General features: G+C 40.8%; 1 protein-coding gene across 2 annotated transcripts in view; it reads right to left on the bottom strand.

Moving 5' to 3' along the window:
- Positions 1-16,489, bottom strand: part of LOC115783486 (TOX high mobility group box family member 2-like) — an 80,501-nt gene extending 64,012 nt beyond the window's left edge. For both annotated transcript variants that reach the window (XM_030734321.1, XM_030734323.1), the window contains exon 1: positions 15,950-16,489. In XM_030734321.1, the coding sequence (XP_030590181.1) occupies positions 15,950-16,054 (105 nt within the window). In that variant the 5' untranslated portion in view covers positions 16,055-16,489. The remainder of the gene's footprint in view (positions 1-15,949) is intronic.
- Between the last annotated feature and the right edge of the window lie 1,185 nt (positions 16,490-17,674).

Genomic DNA, 17,674 nt, shown 5'->3' with positions numbered 1-17,674 from the left:
GTCTTCATATGTTATGTTACAAATTATTCTATTCCTGGAATCAAAATTAAAATGTCAAAGCATGCTATGTACATTGACAACTTGCCACAGGCTGTACAGCATGTCATTACACCTCAGACAATTAAACCTGTCTTTTAAGATCTCTTATCCACATGGCTGTTTATTAAAACATAACACCAGGAAACAAAAGAATGCGTGTCACTTCTTGGCTATAAATCATATAGTGGTCTTCTAAAATGATGCATTGTAGGAGGAAACACTTTGAATTTTTGAAGCTCTCTGCCCACACGACACAGTAAGTAAAATGTTTTCAGTGATAACAATAAAGCAGCTTTTCTTGGTTCGATGAACCAAACCAGCAGTTTCTGAAAAGCAGAGCTGGAGAAAGAAACAGAGAAACAGAGAGCACTAATCTCATTACCTTCTCTTCCTGGCATGAGAGAATATTCAACCAAAAAAAAAATCAATCGCACATCCCACCATTTCATTTTCCATGTAATTAAATCATCTAAATGTTATAAACAACATGTAAACTCCATCAATGACTTTGAGCCATTTGCATTTTTAATCAGGCCAGATTAATTTTAATAAGCGTGCTGGGCTAAGGCGATGACAGAGCAGGCCTATTGTGTGTCTGTCACACTCATTTAATTCTGTCATTATGTCCCATATCCTATTATGATAATTGGCTTTTTATTCTCAATCAACAACCAGCCAAGGCTATTAAGTAATAATCTCTGACTAGAGCACATTTAACCTTAACCATGTTAGAAGTTTGCTACCTTAAAAACAAGCGGCTGATAAAAGGGAAATACAAAAACAGTGCAATGCCTTAGGTTATTCAACCTGGCTAGTTGCTGTAAATGAAAAATGACTGTCAAGAAGCTAGATGTTGACACTTGGCATATGGTGTAAAGCAAACACATTAGACAGAGGAAATAGGTATCACCATCTTCCCCCTAGAAAGTAACTAGGCAGAGAAGACGAATGTGTCTGATGTGTTCAGCCATTTCCTTTGCTGTCTCTCTGGGGAGTCACTTGAAAACCATCTCTTAAAAAAAAAAACATTTGAAAGTGTAGTTTAATTGAACAACACTTCTGCAAACAAATAGAGGGAGATTTCAGCCATGGAGAGAAGCAGAAAGCCAACTGTCCCTGATCTAAACTATGAAACAAGTTCCAGAAATATAGAAATATATATTCATCACAGACAGTCTTAGGTTTACTCATACTGACAGTAACTTTTAGGCAGAGCAGTAGGATTTCTTTTTTGTTGTTATTCATTACTCAGCTCTGAGTGGTTCCTTAGTCCCCTTGAAAAGAAGACTAAATAAACTTAAGCATAATTTCTGGCACTGCCACATGTTAGTATAAGTAAAACTCTCTCCCTTGTGACCAAATACCAGATACAGAACTGTAGCTGTTAAACAGTATGTCTGGCACCATACTCTCACGAAACTGCACATTCTTCACATTAACACCGTCTTGCAGAGCAGAGAACAGCAAAGACCACATGCAATGTGTGGCATTCATGCAAAGATGTAGGACAGAAAGTGCCAGTCACTTATAGTCACTACTCAGGACTTGTAGCAACCCACTTGTGGTCAGGTGCATTTTCAGCCTAGTCACAATGCTTCCTTGGTTAAGTTATGCTGCATTTCTTTGAAATACTCAAACAGGAAATGTACTTTTCAGCTGCCATTGACAGTTATCTGGCAACCACACACTAATTGTAAAGCAATTAACTGCAATCGACAGTTTTGGGAAATGATTAACATGTAAATCATGAACATGATTTCCAGTCATCAAAGTTGACTCTTGCTTAAGAAGGAAATTCATCTAAACCGTCTTTATCATATTTTAGAATGTGTAGTATTTAAATATACATACATAAATAAATGTGCCACAATATAATTTCTCATGATTTTATATATATATATATATATATATATATAAAACCCTTTGCTGGACTGTTTTTAGGTGTTTCAGTTATTGCCTGTGTTCTTGTAATATGATGTGTACCTGAGGTTAACGAACAAGCTCGGCTGACTTTTAAAAAAGTCCCTTTATCACACTCACCCATACACACTTTACATTTATCTGTGACATAGTCATTGGCTTTGTCAGGGGGCAGTGTAACAATGGAAAAAAAAAACTGCCGTCCAATCAGCAGCAAAAAAATCCACTGCGAACAATACCAGGAAAGTGGTGGTGGGGGCTGGAAGGGCTTTGGTTCAACAGAAGCTGTGATGCAATTGACAGTTGGACCTTTAATGTTCACAGCTCCTTACTGGCTTCTCTTCTCTCAACAAAACGCTTGTGCAGTCATCTCATTCATGTTCTTAACTCTAAAATTAGCGGTGGAGTACAGCAAGCTGTCGGTGCTGATTTAGTTAGACAGGTACAGCGAGAATGTATTAATTTTCTTCACAAGGGAGAAAAGTGCTTTTTGAGGTTTCAGTATGCCCCACTTTGCCTATATCCCTGTGCATTAGTGTCTTTTTGAGAAGCCACTTGACACCAGAAGAGATTTTTGAGAGATTTTCTCTGGTCCTGAAAGACAGACACCAAAAAAAAAAAAAAAAAAAAAAAAAAATTTTAAAGTAAGTATGGGCTCTTTTCAACAGTCCAATAACATGTGCTCTTCTTTTTTAAACAATGAAAGTCACAGTTTCCCAACTCTCACTCGTTACTACTGTGCGCTGTAATGAGTCTAAACTCTCCGCGCAGCCGTTTCACACTCCCACAAGCAAATTCACTTTTACCGCCCTAATGACTTAATAGACCATTTCATTTCACAGCCAGACCTCATGAACGTGCTGTATGGACTCATCATTTACATTTTACTCACTATTTATCTGTAAAGAAGACTTAATAAGTTCCCTTTTGAGTAAACATAAGGTGAGTGTTACTATGGGGACGCGGCGTGTTCCTCTGTGCTCCATGGGACTGAGGTCTGTTCCATTGTAGCAAGAGACAACAGCTGTCTTTACCTTTGGCAGGCAAACAGACTCATTAAGGGCAGCCATGTTTGTTTTTGTGCCCGATACCTAGCCCTAAGCAAACACTGCCATATCTCCACTCCACAGCCCTTGCAGTCTCAACATTTCCTTCCCTATTGTGAAGGGAGGCCCTGGCATGTTGAGCTTGCTCTTCGTGTCCCCCAACCCCCCCCCCCCCCCCCCCCCCCCCCCCCCCCCCCCAAGCTTTGGCCAAGCTGCCAATTGCTCTCAAAGAATGTGTGATTAATTGAGAAATTCAGTCGAGGTTCGAGCTGATGAAATGCAGAAATGCAACTAGTACACTGCAGAGAGGCTATGAATGCTGTATATGTGTTATATACATAATGTATGTCATTATACTGCCTGATATCATATCTTCTGGTATGTCACAAGAAAGCTTTCTTTGTTTGTTGTGCCGTAGATGTGATAAAGGCGTCATTATTTGGTCTGCTCACAGCTAACAGTAAAATCTGCAGTGAAAGGTTTCATTCGCATATTTTCTCCCCTCTCAGCAATGTCTGTGGCTTGAGTGACAAGGCAGGTTGAATTCATAACGCTTTGACAAAAATTCCATTTAAGAGGGAAAATGGCATTGAATGTCATTCCATTACTGCAGATGGCAAACATGGGAACACTTTAACCCAGAAGGCATTCACATTAACTTATACAAAACAGCAGAAAGACTTTTTTTTTTGGTGGGGGGGCTCTCTCCTAATATATGTACAGTACTGGCGCATTTCCAGCCAGAGCATTTCAAGAGTAGTCCTCCAAAATGTACTCACTTATTTGATTTCATCCCTTTTCACCATTTGTCAAGCCCAAAGTCACAATGCATTGTGAAATGACTTCTTAATGTGGAGTAATGAGGCTGTCATGGCAAAGCAGTCTCTGCTTGTTTGAGTTTGACTCATGTCGTAGATTCAATTAAATCAGCTGAAGTCAAGCTGGCCCCGGGCCAGATCGGTAATGCTTGACCTCATTCAAACAATGCTCAGACATATTGAAACAATAAGAGGAAGGGCCTTGAGTCCGTTGCAAAAGCACTCCACTAAAAAGCGATAAGGTAGAAAAATTACAGTGAAGTCACCAAAGTATGTGAAAACTAAATAATCATGTAGCCACGCATCGTCAGACGAGAGCTGATGTATATTTTTTAATGTTGTTGGTGACAGACGTTTCACTTGTGTGAGACCTCTGAAGACACGATGGCCGATTTGTGCTCGGATGCATGGGCTGTCATCGGAATCACGGATCTAATGGATAATCATCCACATGAGGAATATTTAAAATACAACAAATATACAAATGTGGTAAAAGCAGTCTTATATTTTAAATAAAAGATAAAAACAATCTTTATCATCAGTGCACTAGACCAAATGCATTGTGAGCACTGGCTCTTCCTTCACCTGTAATAACTGAAAGGAAAATGGCTCAAGCTGTAGAGATAAACCTATCTAACAGGTTTTAAACACAGCTGGCCCACTTCTTCTTTTGAGGGTTTACTTGTCCTAAGAAGGCTAAACTGATTTATTTGGATGTTGAAATGCCTGGAATCTAAATCATGACACAAACACTCCCAAGGCTATGTAAACAACCTTTCCAGTTCCAATGTACATCCATGCTTTCTGAGCAAAAACTTAAATGCCAAGGCAAAAGCACTTCTCACTTCTCACTTTTTTTTTTTGGGGGGGGGGGGGGGGGGGGGGGGGGTGCTTACTAAGACGGGCACTCCTCAATTTGTGCAGCTATCTTAGCCTCTGCTGTCAATGTACACTCAATGATGTTACATGTAGTTCTCGTCACGTGTAAGCTAAACAAACTGGCAGAGATATCCTGAGGGCGATGTAGAATAAACAAAAAAATGAGGCAACTAAATCATAAGGAAACATCTTGCTTTTCTCACTCTTGTTCATCTATTTACTGGAGCAATAGCAGTTACAGTAAACAGAGTGCACACGCGCACGCACACACACACAGCCCAGTTAACTGCATCTCGTTAAGCGTCATTCCCTCTGGCCTTTATTCCATTAGAAATTAAAACTCGGGACAATTAGTGGCAGATTGGTCTCAGCTCAGTACGCCATAGTCGCACTCTCAAGGCTTGGAGATGACTTAATTACCGGTACATCTGAAAACGGTGTGATGGTAGCACACAGTGAATACCTGGAGCAACTGTCAGCCACAACAAGGTTCAACACGTGACAAATTAACTTTTGGAAATAGTTATATACACCTGAGAATAAAGAAGGGAAAAAAATTTAAATCATCCAAGAGAGGTGTAAGTGATAGAGACACTGTGCTTTTTTGTTTTTGGTATAACTTGAAACTTTTATTTTAATATGACGTAAGTTTAGCACCGAAAAATTACAAACTATGTGAAATATGTGCAACCCTGATAGTCTGATTATTTCTTAGGATGCCTCATAAGAGAGGAAAAAGGTCAAATGTCAGTGAGTTTATATTTCTCAAGGCACTCATTTCCTTATATAGGACATTTGGTATTTCACTCTTGAATATTAGTTTGTCGTTTCCTCTAGATGGAGAGCTGTACTCACTAAGGGGAGTTACCATTTGTCCACATATTCCATATATACTGAATGTCAACTGGTCAGACTCTTTAAGGTACGAGCACAGGTGCATTTCTACATAGACTCTGCAGTACTGCAATCAAACCTGAATGAAGTGCATATGCCTCGCTACTATATGATTTTATGGATGTGAGTACAAGAAAGTGAGGTATTTTACCAAAACCATGAAGGAACATGGACAATAAACTTTTTTATGTGCTTCATCACTCTGCGTATGACAAGGACACAAAGCACATTTTTCTGTAATTGAACCAACCTAGTTTATGTAACGACTGACCGTTCTGCCCTTCAAGCTAGAGTGGGACTGAAAGAGCGATTTGATCGCTACATGTACTTGCTCTTGTCATGTGACACCATGTCCCATTATATTGTGATGTTGTCTCAGGAGGAAAGGAAATGAAATGCCTTGAAGCTATGTGGGAAATGTGTGCGTGTGTGTGTGCACGCACACACACATCCTCATGCACGTGGGCATGTGTGTGTAAATGGTGCGGCTTCAGAAGTGTAAAAGTGAGCATTTATGGGTCTATCTGACCCTCTGCATCTATGTGTGTGGTCCTGGTGTAAACTTTGCCTTAAGTGTCTTAATTGAGGAACTTGAGGAATGTTCTTTTTCTTTTGTTGTCTATTTCTAATCACTGCCCATATTGGCAACCTTTGTGAACAGTTTCACCCAAACCTTATTAAATGCAGAATTACCAGTAACACGGGGTATATTGATGTTAAAAGTCCAGCGAGAGCGAGAACTAATACAACCTGTAGCGCAGGTTTCAAAATTAAATCAAATTAAAACTGATGCCTTTGCGCAGTAATAAGAATATTTAAATGATCCTACCACTGAGCATAAAGTCAAAAGTCTCCTCAGTCCCGAACGTGATTCGGGTTGACCTTTGGCTTCAAAAGTCTAGATTCTAGATTATCTCATGCTCAACAACTTCACAGTTAAATTCATCACCCATCACCCTCACATGGAAACTCTTCTCATCACAGGGCGCCAAATACCGCTGTTCTGCCAGATGCTGCTGCAGAGATACATGAGGTGTTCTTTGGTGCTGATGCCTTCACACGCCGGCTGTGGCCATATGAGATTGCAGAGAGATTATGGTCCTGTTTTAAAGTGTGACAAAGTCTGTGCAAGGCAGCAGGAGGAATAGTGGTGGTGCAAGCTGCTAGCTTTTCAGCCAGGAGACCAACGTTTGTGTTTTGATTTTTTTTTTTTCCATCAGTTTTTTTTTTTTCTTCTTCTTTTGCTTTCACTCCCTGGTTAGGTTTAGGCACTAAAACTACTTATTTGGATTTTGCGAAAAGACTGTGGTTTCAGTTCAAATATGCTCCTTCACAATGTTAACCCTGCACTTTGAAAATTTAAGCTTAAGCCTAAACAGTGCCTTGAGTACCTTAAATGTAATGCCCGGGTTCCTTAAAAGTTGGAAATAACCTGGTGCATCACAGCACTAAAACAAAGAACACTTTGTGCATATCTGTGAGATGCAGAAAGCAGTATTTGACACCCTGGTGTGTGTGTGTGTGTGTGTGTGTGCGTGTGCGTGTGTGTGTGTGTGTGTGTGCGAATGGACTGGCATGACCTGGATAAATAATTATTAGTGAGACCTCTTATTGTGGCTGTGCATATTAATAACTTGAGTGCAATATGTGTGGATAACCACACATTACTAAGTACTGTACATTATTTGAGGGTGAGGATACTGACGATACTGTTATGTCAACTCATGGTGAAAAGATTCAACAAGTCTTTAACACACTTTCTTGAGTGATTCATTGAGTGCATACTGTAGGATGAGGTTTTATGAAGTGTCAGAGATACAGAGGTGATAAATGCATGTAGTTTCTATACAGTGGGTTTTATTTTTTTACTTTCATGTACTCTTACATGTAATGGGGATTTTGGGCTCAAACCACAAGGGGTGAAAAAAAAATTGCAGGGGAAACACTGCATGAATTCAGCTCAGAGTTTACAGTTTAAAGCTGCTTTTCTTCCTGTCCTTACCCCAGTACAGTTTGTTGCGTCTATAGTGGGGGCAGCAGATGCTTTTGATCTATAACAATAACAGAATGCACCACCTTCTACCTGAAGTATGTGCAGCATTTAACGACGCGTCTGTCAAGCTCTGTGTAAGACCAGTAATTATTTAACTGTGCACATGTCAAAACATCGTTACACTTCTACAAATGACTATAAATAAATCTAGAAACTGGTAAAAAGAAACACTTTTGAGTTTTTTAACAATAGGAAAACTGGGCACAATGTGGGAAAAGAAACTTGTGGGCAAGTCACCTTTCCTTGGTGTGCATCTCTGTGTTCAAGGGATGCTGCATGAATGGGCATTCAGCATTTAGGGTTCAAAAGAAAACAGCAGCTCCTGTCTGCATTAAAACCAAGGCTACGGTGCTCAGTATCAAGTGCCATTGTTTTGGTAATAGTAAACCTGGGGCACTTGCCAGGAGGCATTAGTCATTCATCTAACAAGTTCCACAAAGTAAACCACAAAGTGCTCGACTGTTGACTTCCACCTATTGAATTCGAGGCACATAAACACATTTTCAAGTCTGTTACAGCAAGGTAACTTTTAGATGACTAGCTACCTGAAATGTGGGTGCTATGCTTGCTTGTTTGTGCATTTCCTCGGCGGGACGGCAGCTCTTTTGGAAGCATGTAGGATTTTAGAGAGTGAGGGAGAGAATGAAGGGAGAGAAGCGGCGAGGTGGATAGGAGGGGATTAGGGCGGAGTGCAATTATTCAGTAGGCCAGGCATTCGACATGATCTCTAATTACCCACAAAGCAATGTGTAACCCAAGCCACAGATTAGGCTGCATTATCAGGCTTAATAAAACATGACCATCTCTCAGTTTCACTTGCTTTCTCTGCCCTGCTGCCGCAAACACTTGTTTCTGGTTGTGACATTTGCTAAGTTACTGACCGCACTGCACTTGTTGCTGTTTAAGTGCAGCAACAAATATATAATACAGTTCAAAAGCCCAACCAGGCACGTGATAGCCCAGGGTGACAAAACTAGAGAATAGAATTAAAGGGTTCGCTCTTCCAAATAAAAAGATTTAATTACTGTGTCAGAGGAAACATAAAAAAAATATAGTACTTACAAAAAATTATATTAAAAATAATTAGGAAAAACATTTCATTAAGACTAAACTATTATTAAGACTCTGTCTGTTCTTTTGTAAAGCTATTACACCATGCCTTATAGACCTTTCCACTCAGTTTCAAAGAAGTGAACTGGCTTTTTTTTTTTTTAAACTTTACAGGAAGTGGCTTTATGAGTTAAAAAAAATTATACACTGTTCAGCATCAAACTGGCCAAGAATATATAAAGGAGTTAAAATTAGCACCCCTTCAGCCAGCAACACTTAAATCCCTATCCCAGCTGTCATAGGGTGAGAGGCGGGGTTCACCCTGGACAGGTCACCAGTCTATTGCAGGGCTAACACAGAAAGCCAACCATTCCCACTCGCATTCACACCTACGGCCAATTTAGAATAATTAACCAAACGTGCATGTCTTTGGACTGTGGGAGGAGGCCGGAGCACCTGGAGAGAACCCGTGCAGGTACAAGGAGCACATGCAAACAGAAAGGCCGCAGCAGGTCAGCGCATTCAAACCCAGCGCCTTCATGCTTAGATGCAACAGTGCTAACCACTTTACCACTGTGCTGCCCCTGCTAACATGTCATTAGTGACAATCTGATAACAATGATAATGACAGACCCGTATTCAATAAATAATGAGCTTAAGTTTAGAAGGTTTATTACTACTGTAAAATGCTGAATTCTTTATTTATGTGAAAAACTTGAATGCATCTTCCAAGGTACCAGCAATATACACATAAAAGCATGCAAGCATATGCATGCACATATTCTTGCGTGGTTCACGTGGGTTGTGCCAGTAAGTGCTGCTTTAGGCTATGGTTTTTCACTACTGTCTACTGTGTTATTAACAATTCTATAAAAAGATCTGCTCAAATTTCCCTTTCCTGTGTGTTAACAACTTTGCTGAGCTGCTATGAGGTTGCTAAAGCCTAGTCAACATGCAGACAGTTCTTAATAGTGTAATACCACTGATCGTATGTCATAATTTCCAAAATCCTACTTTTCTATCCCCTGTTTGTTTTTCTTAGCGACATCACTCATTGGCATGGCTCACGGCCAGCTTGAGACTAAATAGGTCGACAACACAAAGACAGGGCCTCTTTCTTTAGCCTTCCCTCCCTTTTCACAATCCACAAGCCTCCTCTGATCTGCCTACCCTCTTATTTCTTAAACATCTATCTCTAGCCATTTCTTTTTCCATAACTCTATAGCAACTTTTCCCCTTTCCTCTGTTTTAGGAAAATCCCATTACTTAAGGCAAAGCACTGAAAAAAAAAAAACTAACTAAAAATTCTATTAGCTCTGTACTTTCTGTTACACTTCACTTTCTGTCCATTGTAAACAATCATGGGGCTCATCATTAGCTCTCAAAGAGGAAGAACGAGCCACAGTTTGATTACCTCGGTGGCTCTGTGGGCTCCCGCAGCCTGCTTACTGAATTGGACACAGACGATTACAGCCTTGCACAGTCAATTATATCTGCCTGCTAAATATGTCACACATAATAAACACATGCTCCTGACAGACAAGGGACAAGGAGAAGTAGTCACAGCTTGGGAAAAGAGGAAAGAAAGTAAAATCATGATCATATGGGTTTACTCGAGTCTTCCTCGAGTGGAAACCTCTAATTCACACTCAAATTATGTAAGCCAAAGATCTGCGACCCTGGAAGAACAAACACTCCTACAGATGGTTTTTCTTCCCATGAATGAGATTAATCCACACAGATGAGCCCTGCAGAGAGGTCAAAATATCTCAAAATTCAAGCTTTACTTTCGAAGGTTTCTGATCATTTCAGTCTGCATTTACAATGATCGTGTTAATCTGAGTTTGGGGACTCTCCCTTCAGACCACAATTTAATCATGGTACTGACACCAGGCTGGTAATATTTGTAAAGGATACTGAGTCAAAACAAGGGAGGGAAAGAGTCTTAAACCCCTGGCAAGGCACTTATATCATGGCCCATGCTGTTTGCACAGGACATACCTCAGGAAGCTGAGACAACTGAGAGTGTTTGTCCAGCTTTCAGCCTCCTCTATGCATACATACACAGAGCACATACACGCAGCACATATAGCACAGAGCATACATAAATCACATAATGTACATTTTGTTTATATGATCATACATATTAACTGTATGTGGATACAGACTCTAGATCTGTACATTACATACGCACAGTACATGTGCAGAGTATATACATGTGCGCATACATAAAGTGACTAAATAAAAACACACAATCATGATTAATCAGGATATTATTTCATTATTTCAGCCAATTACGATAGATTTTATATCTATATAAAATCTATCGTAATTGGCGAGACCATCAGGAGCAATAAAGGTTTAAATGTCTTGCCCAAAAACACATAGATGTATGGACCACCCTACACATCTTCTAAATGTGTTTTCAACCATTAACAAACATAATCAACATTTAACTAAACACCCAAGGGCCTACTCTGGAGCAGGTGCTGGCTCTGTTTCTTTTTCTTTCTCCTTCTTCTGCCATAAGAATAAGAATGCCATCGCATTGCCCCATGGGAAGGCTCGGGCAGACAAATGTAAGCACACTGCAGCAGGGCGGCTGGTCTTAATTATTGTAACAGACGCTGAGGGGGATGCACTGGTACCCACCAACGAGAAAGTAGCTTAGTACTGCCATTGCCAATAATTAGCACATGGGAACCCCACCCCCACCCCCCCACCCATAACTTGCACCAAACACAATGACAAAATTTTAAGAGCCAAACCAAGAAACACAGGGTATTTAAATGGTGATAAAGCCATATAGCATCAAGCGTCTCATTTCCTTAATCTGTCAAAATCCATCTAAAACATAACTGACACAAGAATGACACAACTCATGCAGGCATCTTGCATTTGTTTGGGAAGAGGACTTGTCCAGTAAAAGTCACTTGCGAAACAAAAAAGATCATATGGCAAGAAATATCTGTGCCATGCACTGGCCCTGTGACTCAGCCACTGTCAGAGCCAATTCCAGTTTTATTGAAATGATTTCAGATGGTTGGAATCCCTATTAAAAACTCCTCTGTGTGTCGGGGCAGGGAGAATATGATTTAGTAGCTGTTTTCGCTCTGGCCCTGTTCGCTGTGTGTCACCGGCCCTTACTGTGGTATGCATGGCCTTCCTCTGCACAGGGCTATGAAAGCAATTGTGATTGTGATTCCGTAGTCAGCAAAACGCTTGAATGGCCCCGAGTTAGCATGCACAGGCACACACACGCACACACTCACAGTGTCCCCACACTGGGCCACTGATTACTTCAACCCATTAGACTCACACTCATCCTTTGATTCTCCCTTTCTGCCTCTCTGTCACATACCACAGAGTTTATTATAACAGTGAAAATACTGCTCAACATGAGCATACACTGCAGCCAGCGTTACTGGCACTGACTAATTTGTCAGCCATGTTTAAGTACTTAAGTTAATAAAAAGTACCCCTGTAGATTTAGGTAAAAGGAATAGTAAAATCATGAAGAGTCTTTATTCGAGAGCTTATTTCAATTGAGGATGATCTATTGATGGAAACTCACTGAATATGTTAATGCAAAGCAATCAAACCTTTGCACAGCATAGAAAAGGCAGCCCTATAATAAAAAAATAAAACTGAGATAAGGAATTCAAATGGAGCACATCATTCCCCAGCTTATCTGAGGCAGGGGAGACCACCAACTAACAAAGCCTGTTCTTCAGTTATGCTCTATCTAACCAGATATCAGTTGTTGGGAGGATATATGAGCTGGGTGGGGCCTGAGTGTATAAACACAGGCCTTACTCTCTCTGCACTCCATGCAATTGCTATACTGTAGGCAGCACCTCACCCCATCAGCAGCAGCAGCAGCAGCAGCAGCAGTCAGCAATGTTTGATTAAGGTATTCAAATAAAGGCGCAGACACTGTGTTCCCATTTCACAGAGTAAACCGAAAGTGCTGGACAAACGAATGGCCACAGTACAATTACAGTTGGACATGCTGTATACAACAAGATGTATCTGTTTACTTTCGGTGCTTACTACACTGCAAATTTGTGCAGCATTTGCACAGCATATATGAGTAATGTCTGTGCCATGTAGTCTGTCAGGTGGCAGACGGCATTAAAACATGGTACAGTTTCATATCCCCGTCAGAGCACAAAGCTGTTGTAATGGTATTATTTTGTGTGATTTCTCCCTGGCTGTGGGAGTTCACCGCAGTAATAACACAGATTCTCACGGTGAAATAAAGGGACTATTGAAAGTACTGAAGTAGACATCTTCAAGGTTATTTATAGATCTTTCTGAATCACCTCAATCTGCACTTCAAGTACCTTCTCTGCAGATTTCTTTTTCTTGCATTTATACCTTTTTTCCAGTGAAAAATGGATCAGTAAATACAGCCTTACCGCAAACTGATATGACCAGCAGATGATTCGTGGTATTTAATGGATAAAGTAATGAAAAACAACCACTTCAAGACCTCAGAAAAACTTTTACATTCCGTGCCTGCAAGATGCTTTTGCTGGTCAGTGACAACACTGCCAAACATATTTGTGCAGTGTCACATTGAAGGAGGTTACAGAAAGACTCAACTCAGAAGCACTAGACATCGAACAAGCACAGGAAGAGTTATAAACGAAAAAAGCCACGGCTCCAAATGAGCAGCATCACCAAGGCTGAAAGCTTGACAGGCGCACGTGTGCCCTGGAAGTCACACAAACTTGCTAATTACTCAAACTCAGCTTGTGTCCGTACACAATATCCAAATTAAGTCAGCAGCAGCAGCAGCAGCACACACACACTCACACACACACACACACGCACAAAAAGGTTTGCAAATAAACAGACTAAAGCTAAAATACAAACACATGCTCATTTTTATCCAATTAAACTTGTGTGTGACTCGGATTAACACCATTAATTTCACAGCGATAAAAGGAGAAATGTTTTCTCAGACTGTAAATTGCTTTTTTTTTAAAGCAGCCGTAGAAGAATAATGATGCTAAATCGCATCTGGTGTTTCTTTTTATTCAAATTATTTTGAGTCTTTTCCAATAATATTATCCCAACTGAATATACTTGAGCTAAACTGGAAGCCAGCAAATCCACCAACAAACTCAACTACAAACCAAAATACCCGCATTAATATGCAAAGTAAGCCCTTCGAAACAATTGACCTCAATGCTATGATTAGCCTTTTTTGGCTCTGTGTGTAGCTTAAGAAAGAGACATGGGATGGGATTTTAAAATTGGCCAACCAAGGCTTGTCAGAGATGATTAGCAGCAGGCAGATGTGATCTGTAGATAAAGTACCTATATAACAAGTCAGATGTCTGTTTTATGCCGCAGTCACTTTGACAAGTGCTTCAGAAAAGGAACTTGACCTTGTGCACTTTGTCAACGGGACACCAAATGATCCCTGCTGGGGCCTGCATCATTTGCATTGCTAGTGAAGGTAGTTAGTGTTACACATGTGATGATAGCAAATTATTCCTCCCCTGGTGGAAAGGAAACCTAAGTAAAGGCAGTAGGGGGATTTCAATGATTCAAATGAACACTTGTAATTTTGAGGGCCGCCACACTTTTGTATCAGTGACAGTAGTTGGTTTCTCCTCTGTGAAAGCTCTTTATATCGTTTAATATCTAGTGGCTTTGTTTCCGGGATTCATGCAGTGCCTGGATATCAGCATATTCTTAGGATTATCCGCATGGTGGATGATCCCAATTCATTTGACCTACAAAAAAGATAGCCTGTGCAGAGGAGACAGTTATATGGGCCCATTTGTGTGTCACAGGTGTAAGCCTGCCTCATCGGTAAATGCTTTATATGGACCTTATTTGTGATCAAACCGAAGGCGCTAAAGAAAACTGTGACCAGACTGTTTTATCTGTCTTGAGCTTTGCGCGACCAAACCTTAACACCGATCACTGTGGTAGTTTCATAGATACACACACACACACACATATATATAGCCGTATATCTAAACTTGATGTGTTTTCATTTGATTACTGGAATGTCCCTGTCAGTTACAAAGATTTTCCATTGCCCACACAGTGAAAGTAAAACATCCCCAACTGTCTTTTCTATTATTCCCCTCATTGTCATACCTGGAAGCTGTTTTTTTTTTTAATTTGAGAAAGCCAAAGCGCTCCAAAGCACCTTTGTCTTATAAGAAGTATAGAGCAGCAGGTCAGCATCCTGAGCCTGATGATTTGTAATATTCCAAGCAAGGTGAGTGAAAACAACAAACTCTTATTCAGGGATTGCAGATGGCTGAGATGCTGTTAACACTAGCGAAAGCTGTAAATTAGGTAGTTTAAAATTTGTTTTCCTAGTATTTCCACAGGCCATATGTTCACTTTGCGGTGCTTATTAGTACTTCACCTGTGATCTCATCTTCCTTTGTGGTGTCTTTATCTTTTGTGGCAGCTTTTCAGTTGAATACATTTGGACTTCTAGTGTTTCTCCATCTTCCGCTTTTTTGTTTTGTTTTGTTTTGTTTTTTACAACAGACTGAGCACTGCTCGATTTTCCTTTCATGGGCTGATTTATTTATCTGCTTATTTGTTTTTGGAAAATGTCAAACTACAAAATATTCATCATGTTGTTTTAAATGCCACCTGCGCCTTCACAAGCCAAAAGGCGCTGGTGTCAAAACTGAAGGAAAGAAGAGTGATACTTGTACACGCCAGACTGTGGTTTCTCGTTGCAAAGTAATTAACAGTACATTACTGGCACGGATCCATTTAATCGCTGAACTCCCAGCGGAAAACCATGTAAGCCATAAGAAATGATTGAGAGGGAAGATAATGTTGGATTCAGAGAGCAGAGCGGGGCAGTATGGATTCTATACAGCCTCTGGTATTCCACATCGGGTGGGACACTTAATGTTAGCTTTGCGCATAATTCAACTGCACAGTTTCACCGGGAAAAACAACATAATAAGCATGCTTGCAAAAGAAAAAGTTGTACTGCACTTTGTTTTTTGTTTTAAAGCAGAGAAACAACAACATTACAGGTTTCACTCTAAAGTAATATAAACAGACAGTCTTGCTCCGGACTAGATTAAAACCAGCGCACCCTAACCCAGGTGCGTTTTGGAGCAAGTGGGCGCCTCTGTATAAAACGCCTCCAAAACACGCGTTTGTATTGTGTGAACGTGCAGGTTGTGGTCGTATAGACAAACAGGTGAGACATCATTTCAGTGCACGAGGCTACACAAATTGTTCTTTACCTTGTTCGTGTGATAATAGTCCAACGAGCTCAGGCAACTTGGATCAGTCGGTAGGGAGCATGAACCCACATTTGCCGGGGGCGCAGGATAAAATCTCACGTCCATCTCAGACTGTGCGAGACTGAAGGCATGAAATCACTTTCAGCGTCTTTGACTCACTAGTGTCCTGGCAAAGACAAACGCCAAAGCGGGAGAGACGAAAACAAGTGAGGGAGTTTTACTCGGCACACTCTTCCCTCACATCCGTTCGCGGCCGAACTTCGGCACCAACTCTAAGTGATGCGCAGTCCTCCTCAGAGCCCGCGCCGGGATGCGAAACACTCACTCACTCAAAAGCGACAGTACAAATTCACTGGTAACGCACGTGCTGGCAAAACAATGCAAACATCCAACTCAGATCCTGTCTCACTGGATATTTTTTAAAAAGCTGAACAGCAGCCCATAAACCTGCAGCCCGTGTTGTCCCACTGCTCTCAGGACTCCATACAGGCTTTGTTATGGAGGTGCATATTCTTGCATTGGTTCCAGTACAGAAGTGGTCGGACTTCCCTCTGCCATGCGACCTCTGCCGATAATAAACGGGAAAGAGGAACGGAGGGAGAAGGGGGAGGGGAGATTGGTGGCTGCCTTGGCAACCGCTCTCCTTTCTGCAACTGCGCGCTTCTGATTAGCTGGAAATGTAGTAGTGTGCACGAACGTGCATTATAAAGCGCACTCTGCTTCCATCAGAGCTTCATAAAGGCTTCCATTTGGGTTATTGTGCCAAGGCGGATGGGAGGAGATTGCACAGTCTTTCTGTAGTTCGATCATGTTTTCTGTGTATTTTTTATTTTTCATTTGCTTTAGACATTGTAAAGCTCCCTGAGCAACTTTGTAATTTGTGATATTGGGCTATATATTGAAAGAAAAATGTGTTGTGTGTGTGTTTGTGTCGAGATCACCCGATTACAGCCTATAGAAAACACTTCACCGTCCAATGCAGCACTAATGTACCTGGATGGACCTCCCCTGATTCCCCATGTTACCCAGTAAATCAGAGAAAGTGACTATTTTAAGTTTTATTAAGCCCAAAGTTTTATAGAGTTGTTAGTGTTAGGTTTAAGATGTGACTTTAAAGTATCTATATAATTTTTTTTTTTACTGTTATTAAAAGAAGTGCAAAAATATTCTCAAACATTTAATAGTAAAGAGCAATGCAAAGATGCTGGCTTGTAAGTGGATACAATACGGTGTGCTGAGAGTGGAATTTGTACAGGGAGGTTTAATCTTGTATTGCCACACAGTTGCAAATGTGTATGGAGACTAGCTAGGCTTGTGAGAGCTGTATCTGACAGCTCACTGAATGTGATGGATAGCACACCCTTGCCCTGTGATGTGCATGCACATTTGATGTTGAAATGGCCTATCCATGGGACCATTGTCTTTCAATCATGTCAAGGCAAAGTACAGAACAGAGCACATTTTCTGCTGCCTGGCGTTATTACTATGCCACAGTTTACAGCACAATCCATACACCGAGCCTGCACAGAAATGTTCTTCAGTGCTCCTGATGCTGTTCACTTTAAAGATACCTAATTTGATCCGTTTTGGGATGCATCTGCATTAAAACAGTACTAATCTGGACTCTTCATCACTCTTTATAGTGTTGCAGACAGGCTTTCATTAGGTGAACCTGCATGTGAATAAGGGCGCATGTAACACAGAGGAAGGGTGTAATTGTTTTCA

This window comes from Archocentrus centrarchus, chromosome 7 (genome assembly GCF_007364275.1).
Source record: "Archocentrus centrarchus isolate MPI-CPG fArcCen1 chromosome 7, fArcCen1, whole genome shotgun sequence".
In the NCBI taxonomy this organism is placed as follows: domain Eukaryota; kingdom Metazoa; phylum Chordata; class Actinopteri; order Cichliformes; family Cichlidae; genus Archocentrus; species Archocentrus centrarchus.
The sequence above is the reverse complement of the archived record's forward strand: the minus strand, read 5'-3'. Positions and strand labels throughout refer to the sequence as shown.